Source organism: Podarcis melisellensis, assembly GCF_964234715.1.
Source record: "Podarcis melisellensis genome assembly, chromosome: 4".
NCBI lineage: Eukaryota > Metazoa > Chordata > Lepidosauria > Squamata > Lacertidae > Podarcis > Podarcis melisellensis.
Window position 1 is genome coordinate 4,483,397 of NC_138531.1, and position 19,280 is coordinate 4,502,676.

At 40.5% G+C, this 19,280-nt stretch overlaps 1 protein-coding gene across 1 annotated transcript in view; it reads right to left on the reverse strand.

The window, feature by feature from the left end:
* DIAPH3 (diaphanous related formin 3) overlaps positions 1–19,280 on the reverse strand; it is a 128,846-nt gene that overhangs the window by 81,832 nt on the left and 27,734 nt on the right. The window contains exons 15-22 of the mRNA XM_081907301.1: positions 18,583–18,687; positions 16,787–17,119; positions 10,666–10,780; positions 8,608–8,697; positions 5,704–5,798; positions 3,395–3,496; positions 2,406–2,645; positions 397–526 (exon numbers count right to left, since the gene is read on the reverse strand). Of these exons, the coding sequence (XP_081763427.1) occupies positions 397–526; positions 2,406–2,645; positions 3,395–3,496; positions 5,704–5,798; positions 8,608–8,697; positions 10,666–10,780; positions 16,787–17,119; positions 18,583–18,687 (1,210 nt within the window). The remainder of the gene's footprint in view (positions 1–396; positions 527–2,405; positions 2,646–3,394; positions 3,497–5,703; positions 5,799–8,607; positions 8,698–10,665; positions 10,781–16,786; positions 17,120–18,582; positions 18,688–19,280) is intronic.

Below are 19,280 nucleotides of genomic sequence, written 5' to 3' on the forward strand. Positions count from 1 at the left end.
TGTGAAGAATTCTTGAGGGCTTGTTGCTTGTCAAACATCTGTTTGAGCCTCTGGTACTGCAGGACTACTGATCTTTTTCAGATTTGAAATCTTGACAATTCTTGTGCCAGCCTTGTAGCTTCTTACCTTTCAAAGACGCATACCAGTATCATGTACAATATTTCCAACTCTGTGTTGCTGCTTTCTTATTGCACACCACTATTCTGTTCTGGACATTTTCTTAGTTCAATATGAACTTTCCTGAAATGACCTTCTGCTTACAAGGAAGCTTGAAAAGTAGTAAATTCTGGAATGTAAATTCTTGGGTGTGGGTACAAACTTCAACACTCAAATCAAAAATTATTCATTCTGGACAACAGCTGAATAAAATATATTAGCCCATTCTTTAATACAAACCTCTGCTTGCTTTATCTAAGCTCTGCAAGTCTTCAACAAAGCTTAGGACTTCAGGATACTTCTCTTCACACAATTCCACCAGAAAATGAAGCAGTGTTATCTTCTGATCAACTGATTTGGTGTCCTTTAACTAGAAATTAGTAAGTGAATATTCAGAAGCAGTAATACATTTTGATCATATATTTTATGATTTACAAAATAGAAATTGAAATCAGTTTTCCTGCACAATATCTGAAAACTGAGTTTTGAACCATTAAAAAAAACTAATTGCATTTAATTTGCCATTTTAATTGAAAATTTGATTTTCATATTCAAATTTTGCTTTCTAATGCAGAGTTACAATTAGCACGGACATGGTCTAAAGCAGCCCTTGCCAATTTGGTGCTATCCAAATGTTTTGGACTACAACTCCCATGATGCAGTGTAAAGTACAGTGGTGCCCCGCAAGACGAACGCCTCGCAAGACGGAAAACCCGCTAGACGAAAGGGTTTTCCGTTTTGGAGGCGATTTGCAAAACGAATTTCCCTACGGGCTTGCTTCGCAAGACGAAAATGTCTTGCGACTTCCTGCGGGTTTTTTTTCGCTCCCCCCCCCTTTCCTAAGCCGCTTAACAGCTGATCCGCTGATAAGCCGCTTAACAGCTGATCGCTAAAAGCCGCTAAACCGCTAATAGCGCTAATCCACTAAGATGTCAATGGGCTTGCTTCGCAAGACGAAAAAACCGCTATACAAAGAGCCTCACGGAACGGATCAATTTCGTCTTGCGAGGCACCACTGTATCTAGAAGATACCAACTTTGTAAAGGAACACAATGTAGCAACCTTATTGACCAAGTTTAGTCTGAGTAGGTGGGAGACTATCTGCTCTGAGTTCCTTGATGGAAAAGGGGGGGGGGGTAAAAATGTCTAAAATAAAAATAAAATAATAAGCTTTTCAGATTTTGACATCAAAGTTTGAATATTTTTTATTCAGGGAATGTTTCCCAAAATGTTTAATGGATGAAGATATTGCAAAATTTCTAAATAAGACTGCACACCAGGAGCCTTTTACTGGAAGATACTGCAAGATTCAGGGACATGGGTGGCGCTATGGGTTAAACCGCAGAGCCTAGGACTTGCCGATCAGAAGGTCAGCAGTTCGAATCCCCACAATGGGGTGAGCACCCGTTGCTCGGTCCCTGTTCCTGCCAACCTAGCAGTTCGAAAGCATGTCAAAGTGCAAGTAGATAAATGGGTACCGCTCCGGTGTGAAGGTAAACGGCGTTTCCGTGCGCTGCTCTGGTTTGCCAGAAGTGGCTTAGTCATGCTGGCCACATGACCCGGAAGCTGTATGCCGGCTCCCTCGGCCAATAAAGCGAGATGAGCGCCGCAACCCCAGAGTTGGCTACGATTGGACCTAATGGCCAGGGGTCCCTTTACCTTTACTACAAGATTCAATTCTAATATTGATGCTTTAGTATCAGATAGTAGCCAAATATTTACATATCCAGTGCATATTTGGAAAATATCAGCCTTCAAAATCAGAAGAAAAAGCTGAAATAAATGTATTTCAGCTCTGGCTGAGTATACTCTGTGTTGTACAAATCTGAAGTACTTGCAGAACTGGGACCAATTATTTGCTCCGTTGAACCCTTAACAGAATTCACTAAGTGCAAGCTTTCAGTTTCATTTTTGATGTACTACTAAAAATATTCGTAATTGAGACAATGAGCAGCAACAATAGCTCACCATGTCACACCTCTTTCTGTCGGCTTGAAACACCAAAGCTTTTAAAACTGTACAGCAATCTCGAAACTGAGCATACACATTTACAATATCTACTATTGTCTAGATCAAAACAAATTAACTGCTTTTATAAGTGGGTGGGGGTAAATGAATAGACATTTAAGCTGAAGTTATTGAAGATGTTAGGTGTCAAAAAACAGAAAGCAATTTAAACTGCATTGTAAATATGAAAAGCAAGTGATTGCAGCACTGAACTCAGCATTCACAGCTCTTTAAAGACTCACTTTACATAAGGAGCAGAGGTTAAATCCAAACGTCTGTGCATTTCGAGATCCTGCATTCATGTAGTTTCCCATTAGCAATACTAGTTCCAGAAGCTTACTGAAGCTCCTGCTCTTCTTTATCTCTTCACAGGCAGCACTGACAGCCATGATGTCAGGTTTGATGTTATTCACCTGTTCCTCAAACTGAAGCTTAAAAAGAATAGCACTCAGCCGTGGCTTCAGCCTCTTTACACCGCTCATCTGATTGAAAAGGGAAAAAAGTTCTCTTTTAAAACCTATGTTATGCTTTAGCATGGAGCAGGTTGGTTTAATCTTGGATGATTTACAGGTATGACAAATGTACTGAAGCCAAACCTCATGCCTATATACTATCCCAAAATAGATGAATGAACGAGGAACACTTGTTTGAGCAATATTTAACTTGTGAATAATTATCCTTCTCAGCTATATTTAACTTGTGAATATACTAAGCCAAAAAGCCCACTAGCATTTCTTCTAGTCTTCCAGGTGCTTCTTATCAAGCTGTTTGCACAGCACCACACATTACTACTGGGGTACATTAGTGGATAAGCAGTTGCTCAGGCCATAATAAAGTTTGAGTGACACATATAGTTCTAAGCATAATTATTCAGAAAATGTTATAGGAGAATTATTTGTGTACATGTGTTCTTGGGACTGCAAGTCTCTTCATTCTTTTTCTGCTTCACTATTCTAAATTCAGGGGATAAGGTGGCAGAAGTGCATAAGCAAAATCCCTGCAGTATATCAAAACCCCAGCATTATCTTGGACTGTTCAAACACTCATAGCCCTTACTGCCATTGAACAACCAAAAGAAACTAGAAGGCAAGTGTCCAGTTTTCTACATTTCTTATGTAGAAGAGCCAAAAATACAGCTTGAGGTAAAATACTAAAATACTTCTCAAAGATTCAAAAATTATAGTGATATTGTTAGCATCACATATGAAGCAGAAGGAACAGTGCTACTCACCACAATACAGAACTGTTCTGGTTCAGACAAGTTTTCATATTCACTCTTCATTTTGGACAATTCATTCAGTTGTTTTTGTTCAGGAAGGTGTTTTATTAGATTCTATGTATCATGAAAATATATGAAATATATTAAAGAGTTTTCACGGTCTTTTCTCAGTAAATGTTCCCATGAGGTTTTATTTTACACAACCAGTTCAAAAAATTTCAATTCAGTCTCACAAAGAATCAAAGGAATTTGCTCAGACAGCAGCAACACATGTAAAGAAAAAAGGATTTTATCACTAAAAAAATGAAAACTAAAACTGACTCCAGTGAGAAAATAGAATTCAATTATTGAGTGCAAAAGTGGAAATTCCTGATTTTTAAAAGTGCAAGTTTCCATTTTTTTCACTACTTGAAAACTATTGTAATCATAGCCCCAGGGGAAAAAACTAAGTAGCAGTCAATAAACATTTCTTCAATAAAATTTCTTCAAAAGAAATGCCGTACAAGAATATGGGGGTGGGGGAAAACAGTTTTTTAATGAATACTGACAACTGGAAATTATTTTCTCACGGAGAAGTGAACTCTTAAGTGGGTTACTAGACTGGCCTCCTAGTCACAACCGGGCAATTCTAATTCCCAGAAAACACCAATGTTGAATTTCTATGCTACAATAAATATTCCTTAAATTTTATGTGAGTTTAAACATTGACTATGTTATTACTATGATTACACTGTTGCATAAGTCGTGTGATTTTAAAAAAAAACAAAACAAAAATGTTATTATTTACATCAGTTACTATGCTTGTTTATTTGGGCAAACTGCTTTTTGTTTGTATAGTGATACCACGTAGAAAATTTGTGTCAATAAACATATAACCTTTAAATAAAAGTAAACTATTAAAAGTACATCATTACGTACAAAAGTACGTCTAACTTAAGAACTGATCTAGACAAGGGCGGGGGAGAACTGATCTAGACAAGGTATTTAGCACTAGGATTTCAAGCTACACCAATGGCATTATTCAGCACAGATAAATTTACAGCATGATGGCACTCAACTCAAGGTACAAATTGTACCAGATGATATAAACAAATGGGCTGGAAATTCTGTAGCTCTGTAGAGCTTTGCACAAAGGTTGTAACCAACAAACTAATGCTGTGTGAGCCCACTTGACAGAATAAAGCCTGAGGTTTTACAACAAAACCCTGTACCTTAAAGGTGGGAGGGTTTGATATTCATACCACACATGGCCCAATAGCAAGTGAATGATGTAGAACCTTCATTAGAACATTCTCCTTCTCCCACTAATGGCCTATGCTACTAGATGGCTGGCAAGAGAGACCATACATTAGTTAAGGCCTAATTACACCCATCTCCATTTACATCATCACATTCACTAGCATAGCTGGGGGGGTATCAATATATACCACAATTTATACAACAGTTCTTGTTCTAATTCTTGGCTGCTGTATTGCTTCAGAGAGATTTCATGCCATTTTATTCATCTCCTATCACTTGGGATATTTAAACTGAATGTTTTTAGAAAGCTAAAGCAATTGGGATGGTTTGTCACTGGACTACAAGAATAGAGTACACTTGTCACTTCGAAAACTTGATCACTGAAATATGGATAGTCAGTGATATTAAGTGAAGCCCATCCACAGGCAAAAGTGGCTTACACTCTCACAACAGAACAACTTCTTCCCCTCCCACCTGTGCAGTTCCCAAATTGACTCCAGAGAGTTGATGGGACCTTCCAAAGTAGAAGTGGGAAGCATGGAGAAGAAGGTGAAGAGGAAAATGAATTCTGCTTATACAATGTTGAATATCATCCCACCACTCTCCACACTTCAAGAAAACCAGTTCTTCCCTCCACCCCAAAGTCTTTAAGCCCAGGAACAAACAAAACTCCAGACAATCCCCAATATCTTCAACTATCCCTATTTGCTATATCATGTAGCCTACTAAGTGACTACATCTGCACTGGATTGGCTTTGCAGTGAATAGTGCTTTGAGGCATTAGCTTGAACTTCATGACCTTTTGCTCCTTCCATGTTTTATTGTTGCTTTTTCAATGGTTGTAACCAGCCCAGGGACCTTAAGATGAAGGAATGATGATGATGATGATGATGATGATGATGATGGATTTAGGAGACGTTTAGGAGAGTATTCTTTTCATCACTGGAATTACATCAGGCTAGTTTTATTTTAAAACTTACATCCTGCCCTTCTGCATTAGAAGCCAAGTCAGCTAAACATTAAACCAACAGTTTTTTATTCATAAAAACCTGATTATAAAGCTGCTTATCAGTTCACCATACCTGAAGCATAGACTCCGACAACTGGGCTTCATCTATTTCCAGTATCATCATTTTTATTTCTTCATAAGGTACCCGAAAATAACCTAAGAAGATAGCTAAGGAAAAGCACACAAACACAAACTATGCTTATCAAATGGGAACACATTTTGGCTAAGCAAAAGTAATGCTGTCCAGCTACAGTGCTTGCTGAGATGTCTACCAAAAGTTTTAAAGTGACCACTTGCTCACTTTATAAATTTGTGGCACATCAATAACTTTAACAAGACACATGAGCTTAAATAAGGAAAGAGAAATGGAAGATAAATTAGTAAATAAAATTCTCTATTAAACCTATTAGTTGCCTTTCCCACAACAGTTATCTCAAAGCTACTTACAAAAGCAGACATTACAAACAATCTAAAACATTAATTAATAATACGTATCAGAGAGCAGATCCAACTGAACGCTATCCCATTACAAGCTAAGCATAAAATTAGGATCCAAAGGCCTGAGTGAATAAAAATGCTTTTGCCTGACATCTAAAAACAGAAAGCAATGGTGCCTCCCAAGGAAAAAGCATGCCACAAATGGGGAGTCACTACTGAGAAGGCCTGTTGTCTTGTCGCCACCTCCTTTGGAAGTTGCATGCAGAGAAGGGCCCACAATGAGGAATGTAGGTGTCAGGGAACTGCCATCAGCTCAGAGGCGAGAGGTGGAAGGGCAGTTGTGTTACAGGGAGCCTCCAAAGATCTTGCGAAGCAGTTCTTCCTCTGGCGAGGAGGGAAGCCCCGCCTCCAGTGGGGAAGGGGCGCAGGGATCAAAAGATGCTAGGGAGAGCCTCAACACCGAGCCTGATCAAAGCGCAGGGGAGGCAAGTCCCCCTTTGCCAATGCCCACTTTGCGCAGTAGGTTTGCGCGCAGAGAGGGGAGGAGAAGGATGGGGGTCACACGACTGTTATGCTGGGGAAGGTATAAGGACTGCCAACTCCCAGATTCTGCTAGCGACTGAACAGACATGGACTTGCAATGCTCTGCACTGTAAATACTTTGTACAGATAATAAAGCCTGGAAAAGACAGGTTGGAGTCTTGCCTGTTTGCTCTCGAGCAACCAAACCAACACCTGACAGTAGGGTTCAGGTTGGTTGAAGTGGGGAGTGGCGGTTCTTGAGGTACGAGACTCCCGAACTGCATATGGCTTTACAACTCAAATCGTGCCTGGTAGCCACTGCAGTCATGCCAAGATTGGGGTTATGTGTTCAGACTATCATTTCTTAAAAGGAGAATAGCTGGGCTACCAGACAAAGCTGATGGAAGGCACTCTGCACCACAGAAGTCACGTGAGCCTAAAGTACCCAGAAGTACCCAAAAGCTACACACCTGCTCCTTCAGTGGGAGTGTAACCCCATCCAGGGCAGATCACACCCCACCCTCCAGTCTAGAGAAACACGCACTAACTCTACCATCTTATGTGGTTTAAACTTCAGTTTAACGGCTCTTATCCAGTTCATTACTGAGGTCAGAAACAGAGCTATCACACTCACTGCCACACTTGCAGATGTAAAGAAGGAATAGAGCTGTGTACCAGGAGCTGATAGGTTGGGCTGGACGGCATCTGTCTGTTTCAGGAAACAAAAGAAGGAGTGCAATGCACTCCAAAACTCTGGATAATCCCACTCAGCATTTCCACGTAGATGTTAAGCTCATGAACTCTGAAACCTGCAGCACCTCACAAAGGTGGCTCAAGTGCCCCAATCACCACTTTCTGAAGATGGTCAGCCAAGTAGGATCAAAATATCTGCAAAGCAGTACTGCCCCCAGAGGCGGAGCAAGGCGGGTGCACTGTGCTCCGGGTGCTGTTGGGGCCACTGCCTGCCAGCAAAGCTGCGAAGGAGGATGGTGGCCCCTGCGCAGGGCTCATGGCAGCGGCCTCGTGGGTGGGTTGCCCCAGGTACCGGAGAAGATAGCTATGCCCGACTGCCCACCCCCCAACACAAAACAGCTGCTCCAGAAGAATACCATAGGGGATGCGAGATTGTGCCATGACAGGAATTTCCTCACCTCAACAGCATGGATGGTGAAGTCACCATTGTCTAGTCAATAACTATCTCTTCTCCTAAGCCACTGGAGAAACTTACTAATTCTGCTGTGGGAGCAAGTTGAGAGCTCATCCACACTTCTGCTTGTCCCATGCTTTCTAGGTAAGAGTGCAAGAGGTTTTTTGTTTGCCCCACCGCTTACCCCGGGAAAATCTGCTGTTTACCACTGAATTGTTTCACATGTCAATCTGCAGAAAACTGACATTTGTTACGATTCACTGTAAACGGAGGGTTTTCCCTGAGGAAGCGGTAGGGCAAATGAAAAACCTCTCAGAAAGTACAGGACAAGCTGAAGTGTGGACAAGCCAAGAGAAACAAGCTCATTAGAAAAATCCCCACTGAAGATGGCAAATACTGAATAAAGAAAATTTCTGAGTTTAAATATAAACAACAACCATCTACTGATAGTTACATTTGTTTCTGATGGATAATCTTCCAGAAATTTATGTACTTTTGCAATTTAGTTCCCAATGTCTGAAAGCTCTGGTATGTACAGTAATGAATCCTATGCTCACCATTACATAAGTTAAACCTACTGTTGATATTGTTGTTATACAGGGGTAAGCTAACATAACTTCCTCCATATGTTGGAATCAGGCTGCTTGAGACTGATGGGAGGTGGAGTTCAACAACATATGGAGGACACCATGTTGACAATCCGTGCTTTAATACAAAGTGAGAATTGAGTTTAAAATTTCTGTTTAGCTGTAAGCCACATTGAGTCCTAAATATAGTAATAATAAATACAATTCAGTAAGTAGAACACTGTTATTTTCAAAAAAATCTGACTCTCTAAAATGTTTTAAACAAAGTAAAGCATTTACATACAAAGGTTTTGAGCAGTCTTTGGATCCAAAATTTTGAGTTCTTTGATTCGTTTTTTAATACTTCTCTCTTCAATATTTTCATCTTTTTTTACTGTCAAAAAGCACAACAATGTTATTAGCACACAATAATGTTAAGCATCAAATATTTCCCAAAAGATACATATTTTGTTGTGGTTTTGAAATTAAATATGACTAAAAATAAGCACAATGCAAGTGCAGAAAGTTCCATTCCTTACATATGAGAAGCACATAACAAGATTCATGTTGCTGGATTTTAAAAGTAAGCAGTAAAGCCACAACCCTAAACCCCAATCTACACCACTGCTGGAGATTAGGAATGGGTGGAGATATTCCCATCAAAGTCATGGGCAGTATGGGTGACAAAAGGTCCCAAAATGTGGCATTATGCTGAAGACAAAGCAGGACAGTGATGCATTCACTGTACCACTGTATTCACTGTATTCAGTGGTATCTTGATTCTCAAACGCCTTGGTCCTCAAACAACTTGGAACCCAAACAGTGCAAACCCAGAAGTAAGTGTTCCGCTTTGCAAACCTTTTTCAGAAGCTGGACATGCTCCATTTGGTTGTTATGCTTCCATTTTGAGTGCCACAATTCCATTTTGAGTGTTATGCTGAGGTCTGACAATTTTTGCTATTTATTTTGTGTTTTTGTTGTTGCGGCTCTTTTTGTTTTGTTTATGACTGTGTGGAACCCAGTTCAGCTACTGATTGATTGATTGTGTGACTGCAGTACATTGTTTATTGCTTTCATTTTATGGAACAATGGTTTCGTTAGATAGCAAAATTCATGTTAAATTGCTGTTTTAGGGGTTGTTTTTAAAAGTCTGGAACAGATTAATCTATTTTGCATTACATTCTATGGGAAAGCACTTTGGTTTTGGAATGCTTTGGTTTTGGAATGGACTTCCAGAACGGATTATGTTTGAGAACCAAGGTACCACTATAAAGCCAATTTACTCAAGTTTAATCAGCATTTCCTTTAAAGAAACAAAAAAAAGAAAGGCAGCCATGTTAGCTCATAAGAAAAAACTCCCAAATCCACAGTTGTAGATTGCCTTGTTTTGATTGGTTCTAAGAAAAGTATTGCTAAACTAGATTAAAAATGTAAATTAAGCTATGCCCACACAACATCAAACTGCTATGAGCTGAGCTATTTTTTGAATCACTGTAACCAAATACAGTGGTAACTCAGGTTAAGAACTGAATTCGTTCTGGAGGTCTGTTCTTAACCTGAAACTCTTCTTAACCTGAAGCACCAATTTAGCTAATGGGGCCTCCTGCTGCCGCCACATGATTTCTGTTCTCATCCTGAAGCTAAGTTCTTAATCCAAGGTGATATTTCTGGGTTAGCGGAGTCTGTAACCTGAAGCGTATGTAACCTGAAGCGTATGTAACCCAAGGTACCACTGTACAGTGCATTTAATACACAATAAACAATCAAGAGTTGTTTATCAAGCAAGCGTCTGCAACTTGAACAAGTTTCATACTCAAAATCAAAAGTATGAATAGCAGCTTTGCATGAACCACCACCACCAGAGCACCACTTATCTATTTAAAGCCAATGAAGATTAATGTGGAGATGGAGATAGTGATATTCTGATTTCAGCTGCACTTCTCTTATACCACTGAAGCACATGGAGCTCTAGGCAGTCACTTCCTGTGCTCCCTACTTTCTCCATTTTTCAATAAAGGCCATCAAGTCATGATCAGTTTAATACATGCACGCACACCCCTCAAAAATCACAGATCTGTGTCTTGCATTCCCAACTTTGAACTATTGTACATCCCATTACAAAACATTGACCCAAAATTGTCATATGTTATATGCTCCTTTTCCTAAGTCTTCCTAATTACAGTTCATATGGTATCACTTATAAAAGGCCTTAGGTAAGCTAAAGTACTATTCAACTTGGTTCTCAGACAGCACATGTAGATATTCAACTGTAGTTGTAAGAAATTCTGATGTTTCAATCAAAATCAACTAGGCTCATTTTCTAACCTAGTAAGAATTTAAAACAAAACAATTAGTTACTTACAGGGTTTTTTACAACAAAACGTAAGCTCCAGCTTGCCTAAAAGATCAGCACTCTCATATTTGCCATCATTTGCCTTAATCCAGAAACAGTTCTCATTCATTTCTTGTGGTCTAATCTGCAAATATAATAACATAACTGCTGAGTGATATCACATTAGCTACAGATATATAATAATAGAAGTCACGCACAAAATATGGAAGTTGATCATTAATATAGCTGATAACGATGAAGAGAAAGTAATATTAGTTCTTTCCAATGGCTTAGAAGTCATTCTGGATAGAGGCAGAGCTCGAAATTAGCAGGGTGCCAGGTGCATTTCACCTAAAGATTCTCTATTTGTGAGCACCTCAGAAAGTCTGGGTGCCATTTTTTGCCCCTGGCTGACACTCAAGGATTACTGAAATGTATGTGATTTCAAGCCTTGAAGTATACGTTAAGGATAGACAATACAGTCATACATTGGGATGAATATGCTTCGGGTTGGGCAAATTCGGGTTGCGCTCCGCGGCGACCCAGAAATAACGGAGCGCGTTACTTCCAAGTGTCGCCGCGTGCACACGCATGTGCAGACCGTCAAAATGACGTCACACAAATGCGCAGAAGCGTTGAAACGTGACCCGCGCACGCAGACACGGGTTACATTCGCTTCGGGATGCGAACGGGGCTCCAGAACGGATCCTGTTCGCATCCCGAGGTACCACTGTATGTTTAAGGTTAACAATAAAGAGCAGAGTGTTTTGAAAACTGAAGTATGGTGTCAATACAGTGGTACCTCGTGTTATAGACTTAATCCGTTCTGGAGGTCCGTTCATAACAGGAAACCACTCGTAACATGAGGCGCGCTTTCGCTAATGGCAACTCCCGCGGCTGCCGCGCCACCAGAGCTCGACTTCCGCTCGCATCCCGGGGCAAAGGTCGCAACAAGGGGCATCTACTTCCGGGTTAGCGGAGCGCATAACCCACAGAATTTGTAAGGGGAACGGTACATAACATGAGGTGCCACTGTATTTTTATTATAAACGCAAAATTAAACATTTACAGTGGTGCCTCACTAGACGAAAAGAATTCGTTCCACGATTCTCTTCGTCTAGCGGTTTTTTCGTCTTGCGAAGCAAGCCCATTGACAGCTTAGCGGATTAGCGCTACAGCTGTCAAGCGGCTTCCAGCGATCAGCTGTTAAGCGGCTTATCAGCAGAACAGCTGATAAGCGGCTTAGCGGCTTAAGAAAAGGGCGAAAAAAGCGAAAAAAACCCGCGGGGGGATGCAAGATTTTTTTCGTCTTGCGAAGCAACCCCATAGGGAAATTCGTTTTGCGAAGCGCCTCCAAAACGGAAAACCCTTTCGTCTAGCGGGTTTTTCGTCTTGCGAGGCGTTCGTCTTGCGGGGCACCGCTGTATTAACAATTTCTTTTTAAAATGTGGTATTAACAATGTGTCACTTATGTGAATTGTATATTAGTTCATGCTTATCAAAATAATAAATAAAAAGCATTGTCCCCACCCCACCCCCATGGCCCACAACCCAGGTCCCAGGAGCCATTTGTCTCCTAGCTTTTCTATCCCAGTTTCTAACACTGGAAAGAAGAAGTTAAGTCAATTCCACTGGACATACAAGGCTGAGGTAAGTATCGTGTTACCAGACAACCAGCAGCAATGAGAGTAAGAATCTATTAAAGCTGCACTGTCCAGGTAGGCCTCCTTGCCCTCTCAAACAGTTGTGCTACTGTGTAAACTTCCCCAGGTGCCTGGACACCTCAGAGTGCAATGGACCACAACAACATAACAGTGCTGCGCAAGAAGCAACCAATTTTAACAGAAACCCATGTTCTTTTCAGCATATTTATAAACACTCACATTTCTCTGCTAGTTAATACAGCTCATCCTGGAATGAAAGCAACATGAAGGCTGCTGATTTGCTACCAGACCAAGTTCAAGGCATTGCTATTGGTATATAAAGCCCTTAACAACCTGAGATCAGTTTACCTATGAGATTGCCTTATCTCACAGGACCCATTTGACTCCTTCAACTGGCAGAATTGGCACTACTGTAAGTGTCACATAATCCTGGTTCCACATTTGTAAAAACTTGATCATTTAGTGTGGCAACACCTACACTTTGGAACTCCCTGCCTATTGAGATCAAGTAGGTGCCTTCACTGCACTCTTTCCAGTGCCGGCTAAAAGCATTCTTGTTTAGGAAAGCCCACTGAGATACTTAGAAAGCCGAAGTAATTTTAATCCGTTTTATTATTTTAACTTTTGCATGTTTTAAAGTGTTGCAAATGTTTCTTGGTTGTTTTTATCTCTTTGTAAACTGCTTTGAATGTTTTTGTTTTTACAATCAAACAGTGTGTATCAATTTTATGAAATAAAAAATAAAAAATACATACCCTATAGGTCATTTAGCCTATTAAGCATTTGATTCTGATGTGATATAAAATACTAAGCATCAAAGGGGGTGCAGTTTTGTTGCATATAACAGGAATGAAATAGCTGATTCTAAGCAAATAACAAGCCAAAATTGACGAAGTTTAATATCCTCCATTAAAAACATGAAGTTAACCCAACAAACATTAAAAGCTATATTAGAGCAGTTGCTATGTTCCTGTTTCACCTTTAGTGAGACTGCAGTAGAGTACATGCTACAACTATTCACTGACAGCTGTACACTATTCATCACTATAGTACCATATTGTCGAACAACAACTGCACTATGGAGTTCAACATACTAGGGACAACACTATCTAAACTATAATAGTGTTATCATCACCAGTTTTTAACAGATTCGTGAAAATGAAGATACGTAGCTCTGAACACACAAAAAGAAGTTACCTTCTTTAAAAGTGTTGCAAGATATAAAGAAGTTCAGGAATAGTAGCTGGTATGCTGGGAAGTAAGGTGAGCAAAAACCAAGGGGGGGAAAGGAAACTGATCCCTTTACCACAAAACAACTATGGGATGGGGACTGATAAATCACCATCATGAAGTAACACATCACTCTGGGCAATGGCTGATCACCTGCACAGTGCTCATCTAGCAACTCTCATGGTTCTGCAGCCTTCTCAACACCCACTGCAAAGGGAATCTAATACATCTACTTCTTAATAGCTGTCAAGCTGCAGTGACTTCTTCCTTGATAGCTGCTTCTTCTTGCATAACAACAACAATCTTTATTACGGTCCAGAGACCCAACAAATCGTTACAAAGCAATACACAATTCATACAGCCTACCTCCAGGTTAAACAAGCATTTTGTTCAGAATATAGGGATCATTGCTTCTTGCAACCACTGATAAAAATTTTGCCACTGCTAATGTTCTAGCATTTGTCCGGTCTTCCAATAGGAACCTGATATAATGAGCCTCTGATTTTCCCAGGAAGGGTACCAGCAAGGGTAATATCAGTTCAGCCCTGGCTTGCTCATATTTTGCACAGTGCAACAAAATATGTTTTATGGAATCAATGTCTTGAGCACACGAGCAAAGTCTGTCCTGGTAGGGAACTCCTCTCAACCTGCCATCCAACACTGCAGAAGGAAAGACGTTTAGTCTGGCTTTGGTGAAAAGCCTTCGATAGTTTGGTACTGTCAGGTTTTTAATGTAAGATGTTAACTTAAAGACATGCCCATATTGTACTCCTACTGCCAGCGGACTACAAACTGCGTGTGATCGAGATCGTGTCACTGTGTGCATTATCCCATAATCTTTGCTTTAGTATCTTTTGGGCGCCTTCATAACCCAGGTAATACAGTTGGGGGGCGGGTGACAGACCAATAGAGGTGGCTTATTTAGCCATGGTTTTCTGCCGTTTGCTGACAAATTCCTCATTGGTCAGGTGCTGGTACAAACCGTTCCCTAGATCAAACACTGAAACCCTGAGCCAATGTTTTAGGGCAGCCCACTACGGGCAGCCTTTTTAAGGGACGCGGCTGGCGCAGTGCCTAGGGCTTGCCGATCGCATGGTCGGCGGTTCAAATCCCCGCGGCGGGGTGAGCTCCCATCTTTCGGTCCCAGCTCCTGCCCACTTAGCAGTTCGAAAACACCCCTAAGTGCAAGTAGATAAATAGGTACCACTTTATAGCGTATGCTGGGCTGGTGCTGGCTCGCCAGAGCAGCTTTGTCACGCTGGCCACGTGACCCGGAAGTGTCTCCGGACAGCGCTGGCCCCTGGCCTCTTAAGTGAGATGGGCGCACATCCCTGGAGTCGGACACGACTGGCCCGTACAGGCAGGGGTACCTTTACCTTTACCACGCTTTAGTTGAAATTGGGCATTTACCAGCTTCTAACAGAAGTATGGAGTTGGGGACACAGTTGGGTACCTGCAACAGAGATCGTACATTTTTTGCCTGAAAGCCATCTAGCTTTGGCAGGTCCCCATTATGCCAGACATTTGCAGCGTACAGGAGTTGGGAAACGAGTTTTGCGTTGAAAACCCTTAAGGCTGCTGGAACATATTTGCCGCCCTTTGTGAAAAAGAATCTGAATATGGCTAGCTTTGTGATCTCCGCCTTTTGAAGGGAGGTTTTCCAGTAGTGTTTCCAAGATCCTGTATGATGGAATGTGAGCCCTAGATAACTGAAGTATTTGATCTCTTCAAAGTTATGGCCATCCAGCACCCATTTAGACCAGGAGAAGCTTCTTTCGAAAACTAAAATTTTAGATTTTTCATATGTAATGGATAAACCATTTCCAGAACAGTAATCAGAAAATTTCCTCAGCAGATAATTCAAACCCGGTCTGGAACGTGAGATGATGGCCGCGTCATCAGCATATAACAACAAGGGGGTCCTTCTCATTCCTATTTTTGGAAGGCGTCCATCTGGGTCCATTAAGCTCTCTTCTAAATTATTTAAGAATAGACAAAACAATGTGGGGGCCAAAATGCATCCCTGTCTCACCCCCCTAGTCATCTCGATGCTGTTCGATAACTGTCCTTGTCGACCCTCGGACCTGCAGTTTGGTTCCGTTGTACAGGGCTTTTGTATGAAAGAGGAGTCGTTTGTCCTGCAAAATCAGATTTAATTTGGAACACAGATGGGATCTGGGTATGGAGTCAAACGCTGATTTCAGATCCATGAAGACCACAAAGAGTTTACCCTGTAAAGGCCTGGTATACTTCTCAGCTAGGAAGGACAGCATTAGACAGTGGTCTGATGTTGAATGGTTTTCACGAAAGGCTGCCTGGGCTTCAGATAGTATATTATGTTCATTTAGAGAAGTTGTCAGTTTGCTACTGAGGAAACGGGCATACAGCTTCCCAATTATTGAGGGCAGGCTAATTGGCCTATAATTGGAGGGTACATTTGCGTGGCCTCTCTTTAAGATTGGGACTACTATAGCATGTTTCCAGCTATATGGTACCTTACCCGAGTTATTTACTACCGTATAACAGTTATTAGAACTTTACCATAACACTACCTGAAGAAATTAGGCCTTGTCTCAACAACACATGCTCTGGTTATAGCCTGGCTAGATCTACTGTATTGTGCTCTACATAAGAGTCATTTCTAAAAACAATTGAGAAACTTCAGTCGGTACAAAACAATGCTTAGAAACTAAACCACCAGAGTCTATTATAACTATTATGTGCAGTTTATATTGCTATTTCTTTCTGGACACACTTTAAAATACTGCCCTTGACCTTTAAAGCTCTAGTTAATTAGGACTACATTACCGGAAAAACCATCTGCACCTATATGAGCCTGCCAAAACTTTCCCATTGGTGGCCCTGTTCTCTAGCCAATAACAGGAGACAGGGAAGGCTGATGGGAAGCAGAGGCCGGGCTTTTTCAGTGGTGGTACATACGGAATAAAATCACCTCAGAAGTATGCATGGCACCCTACCTAGAAATTTTGAAAATGACTCTCAAAACATTTTTATTTCAATTGATTAAAAAAAAAAAGTAAAGTCACCTATGTCCGTTTTATGGCTCATTTTAAAGGGCTCTGTATTCACTTTAAACCGGTTTTAATTCTTTATTAATTCCATACACCACCTTGTGAGGACATTTGTGCTAAAATGTGAGCTACTGTTCTCTTAATAAAGGAATAAAAATAAATAAACTAATACCAGTGTCTAATAATTCAGTTCTACTTAGAATTTTGCAAAATATGCTTATTTACCTTTAACCAGTTCAGTCTTTTCATAGTGACCTCAGGTTTAAATTCTTTTTTAGGCTTCAATCCATAAGGCAGTACTTGAGGAGGAGGAGAACACTGTGCTCCTGGCAATGTCTGTAGTGGTGGTGGTGGTGGCGGCACACCAAAAGGAGGAGCCTTTCCTGAACTACTAGTCAATGAAGGTGGCAATGGGGGTGGCGGTGGTGGCGGTGGCGGCAGAGCTCCAGCTGAAAGTGGTGATGACTTGGGTGCTGCATCAGCTAATGGGACTGGAGTCACATGTCCTTCCAAAGATGTCACTGGACAGGCACCTACGCCATTCATTATTGAGCCATCCTGAAAAGCAAGTTTCCGATTTATGAATACAATCCCTAAATATCATTTAATAATATCAAGTTAAACTTATGAAACCCAGCATAACTACTCGGTTGTAAATTTGACATAAAACTGTAAAATACAATGCCAATGTGATGAGACAGTTTAGGAGGCAATTCTATTCCCTAACCAGTATATTGATGGCAAAGCTCATCAATAACATGCCGGTCCACTGTGTTGCTTAGCCATTTGCTACCAACCACAATGCAAAGAACTAGCATTGTGTACAAAAACCTTATGCAGCTTAGACCCAACATTGTGCAAATTAGTAATGCTACAATGCTGTATGTTATTCATATCACATAACTTTCTCAGACGTTTCCAGTTAGGAAACATAATAACTTGGAAGCCTTGTTGGATCAGACTAAATGTCCATCTAGTCTAGTATCCCACTTCCAAAGCAGCCAATCACATGTTCCTAAGAAGCTTAGAAGTAGGGCACAGTAGCAAAAGTCCCCATCCAACCTTGTTTGTCTACCAGCAATTGCTACTCAGAGGTGTATTGTCTCCACATGTGGAGGCTACATTTAGTTATCCTTCCCAAAAGGCTTCCTCCATGAAATATGTCTATCTTAAAAAAAATACTGTACTTTTATGAAGATAATAAAAGTATAACATAAAAATATGAATAAAGCACAAGACACTACCAATATTAGAATTCTATCTGAAATGCATAAATGTTCTTCCTGTTCTATCTAGCATGGAGTAACAGCAGCTTCTTGTTCAAGATTCTCTTATCTCCACATTGGAACCATTCTGCCCAATGGTTAAAAAAAAATTTTTAGTTTTAAAAATATTGTCAGGGGGCTGCCATCGAAAGGAGAGAGGGGGGCAGAAGATTACAGGGAGCCTCCAAAGTTGCTGAGCAGTAGCACTTCGTCAGGCAGTAGAGAGTCATGCCTCCAGCGAAGCAGAGGGGGAAAGGAGGGGCAAAGCGAGGCAAAGGCTCACAGACGTTACTGTGAGTCCAAGCACCTCGGCTCAGCCAGGCTGGTAGGGAAACGGACATGCCGCTTCAGTTGCCCAGTTTTCGCAAGGGGGGGTCAAATGTAAGGAGGGAAGGCGGAGATTTGGGGTGTCTAAGTTCTTATGCTGGGGGGGACAGACTGGAAAAGGCCACTCCAGGAATCTGCATGTGAGTGAGACAGACATTAACTTTGAATCTCTGAACTGTACATAGTTTGCACTTAATAAAACCTGTAAAAGACAGGTCGGAGTCCTGGCTGTTTACTCACGAGCAACTATCTACAGACCTGACAAATATAAATATCATGTACATATTATATAAAGACAACTAAATGTATTTATAAAAATGAAAGACCTTTTATTTAATTGTATTATAGTAACTAGTTGTATCATTATCTGAAAATTTGTTTTCAAATAGTTTGATTAAAAACCAAATTTTAGGAATAAAAATCATTTACCTTATGCTTATAAACTTTTCCATTTGCTTCAGTGTGAATAATTTTTTCTTCAATTTTTTGAAGTTGTGCTTTTGTCTCTTGATGTGCTACAAATTCATTTTCAAACTGAAATACAAGCATTAAAGTGCTATATATCATTGTATTCATTCTTTCAATGTTTAATATAACTCCTCGGTCCTTAAGCGTTACTTATATCCATTTAAACTAAAGTTCAGCACATATTTACCTGGGAGTAAGTCATAGTGTAGTGTACACAGGGTTGCACCATTGAACAGGTAAAAATTAAGCTACAATGATAGAATATGGCCAATAATAGTGTGACACCAGTGGAAAAAATGACTAAGATGAATAGATTTGAATACTAAGAACATACAATTTCCACAGAAATAACCTGTTATGCACATGACTGTGTGCTCATATTTAACTGGTCTTTTATAGCACACTCTATATTCTTTTCAGTAGAAAATAGCCAGTTAAATGTAAAATAGCTTTTAAATTTGAAGTAGGAGTAAAAATGGTAGAAAGTCAGACTACACAGATGTCCATTTTCTAGTGTGTTATGTTCTTGGATTACCTTCAACCACTTCCCAAAAATTATGGCAATTCAGAAGATCGGAAACAGGTAGTTTCCCAAGGTACTGTTGTGCAGACACAGACTTCAAGGGGCACTCAAAAACAAAATAAAAAGACCAGCATGC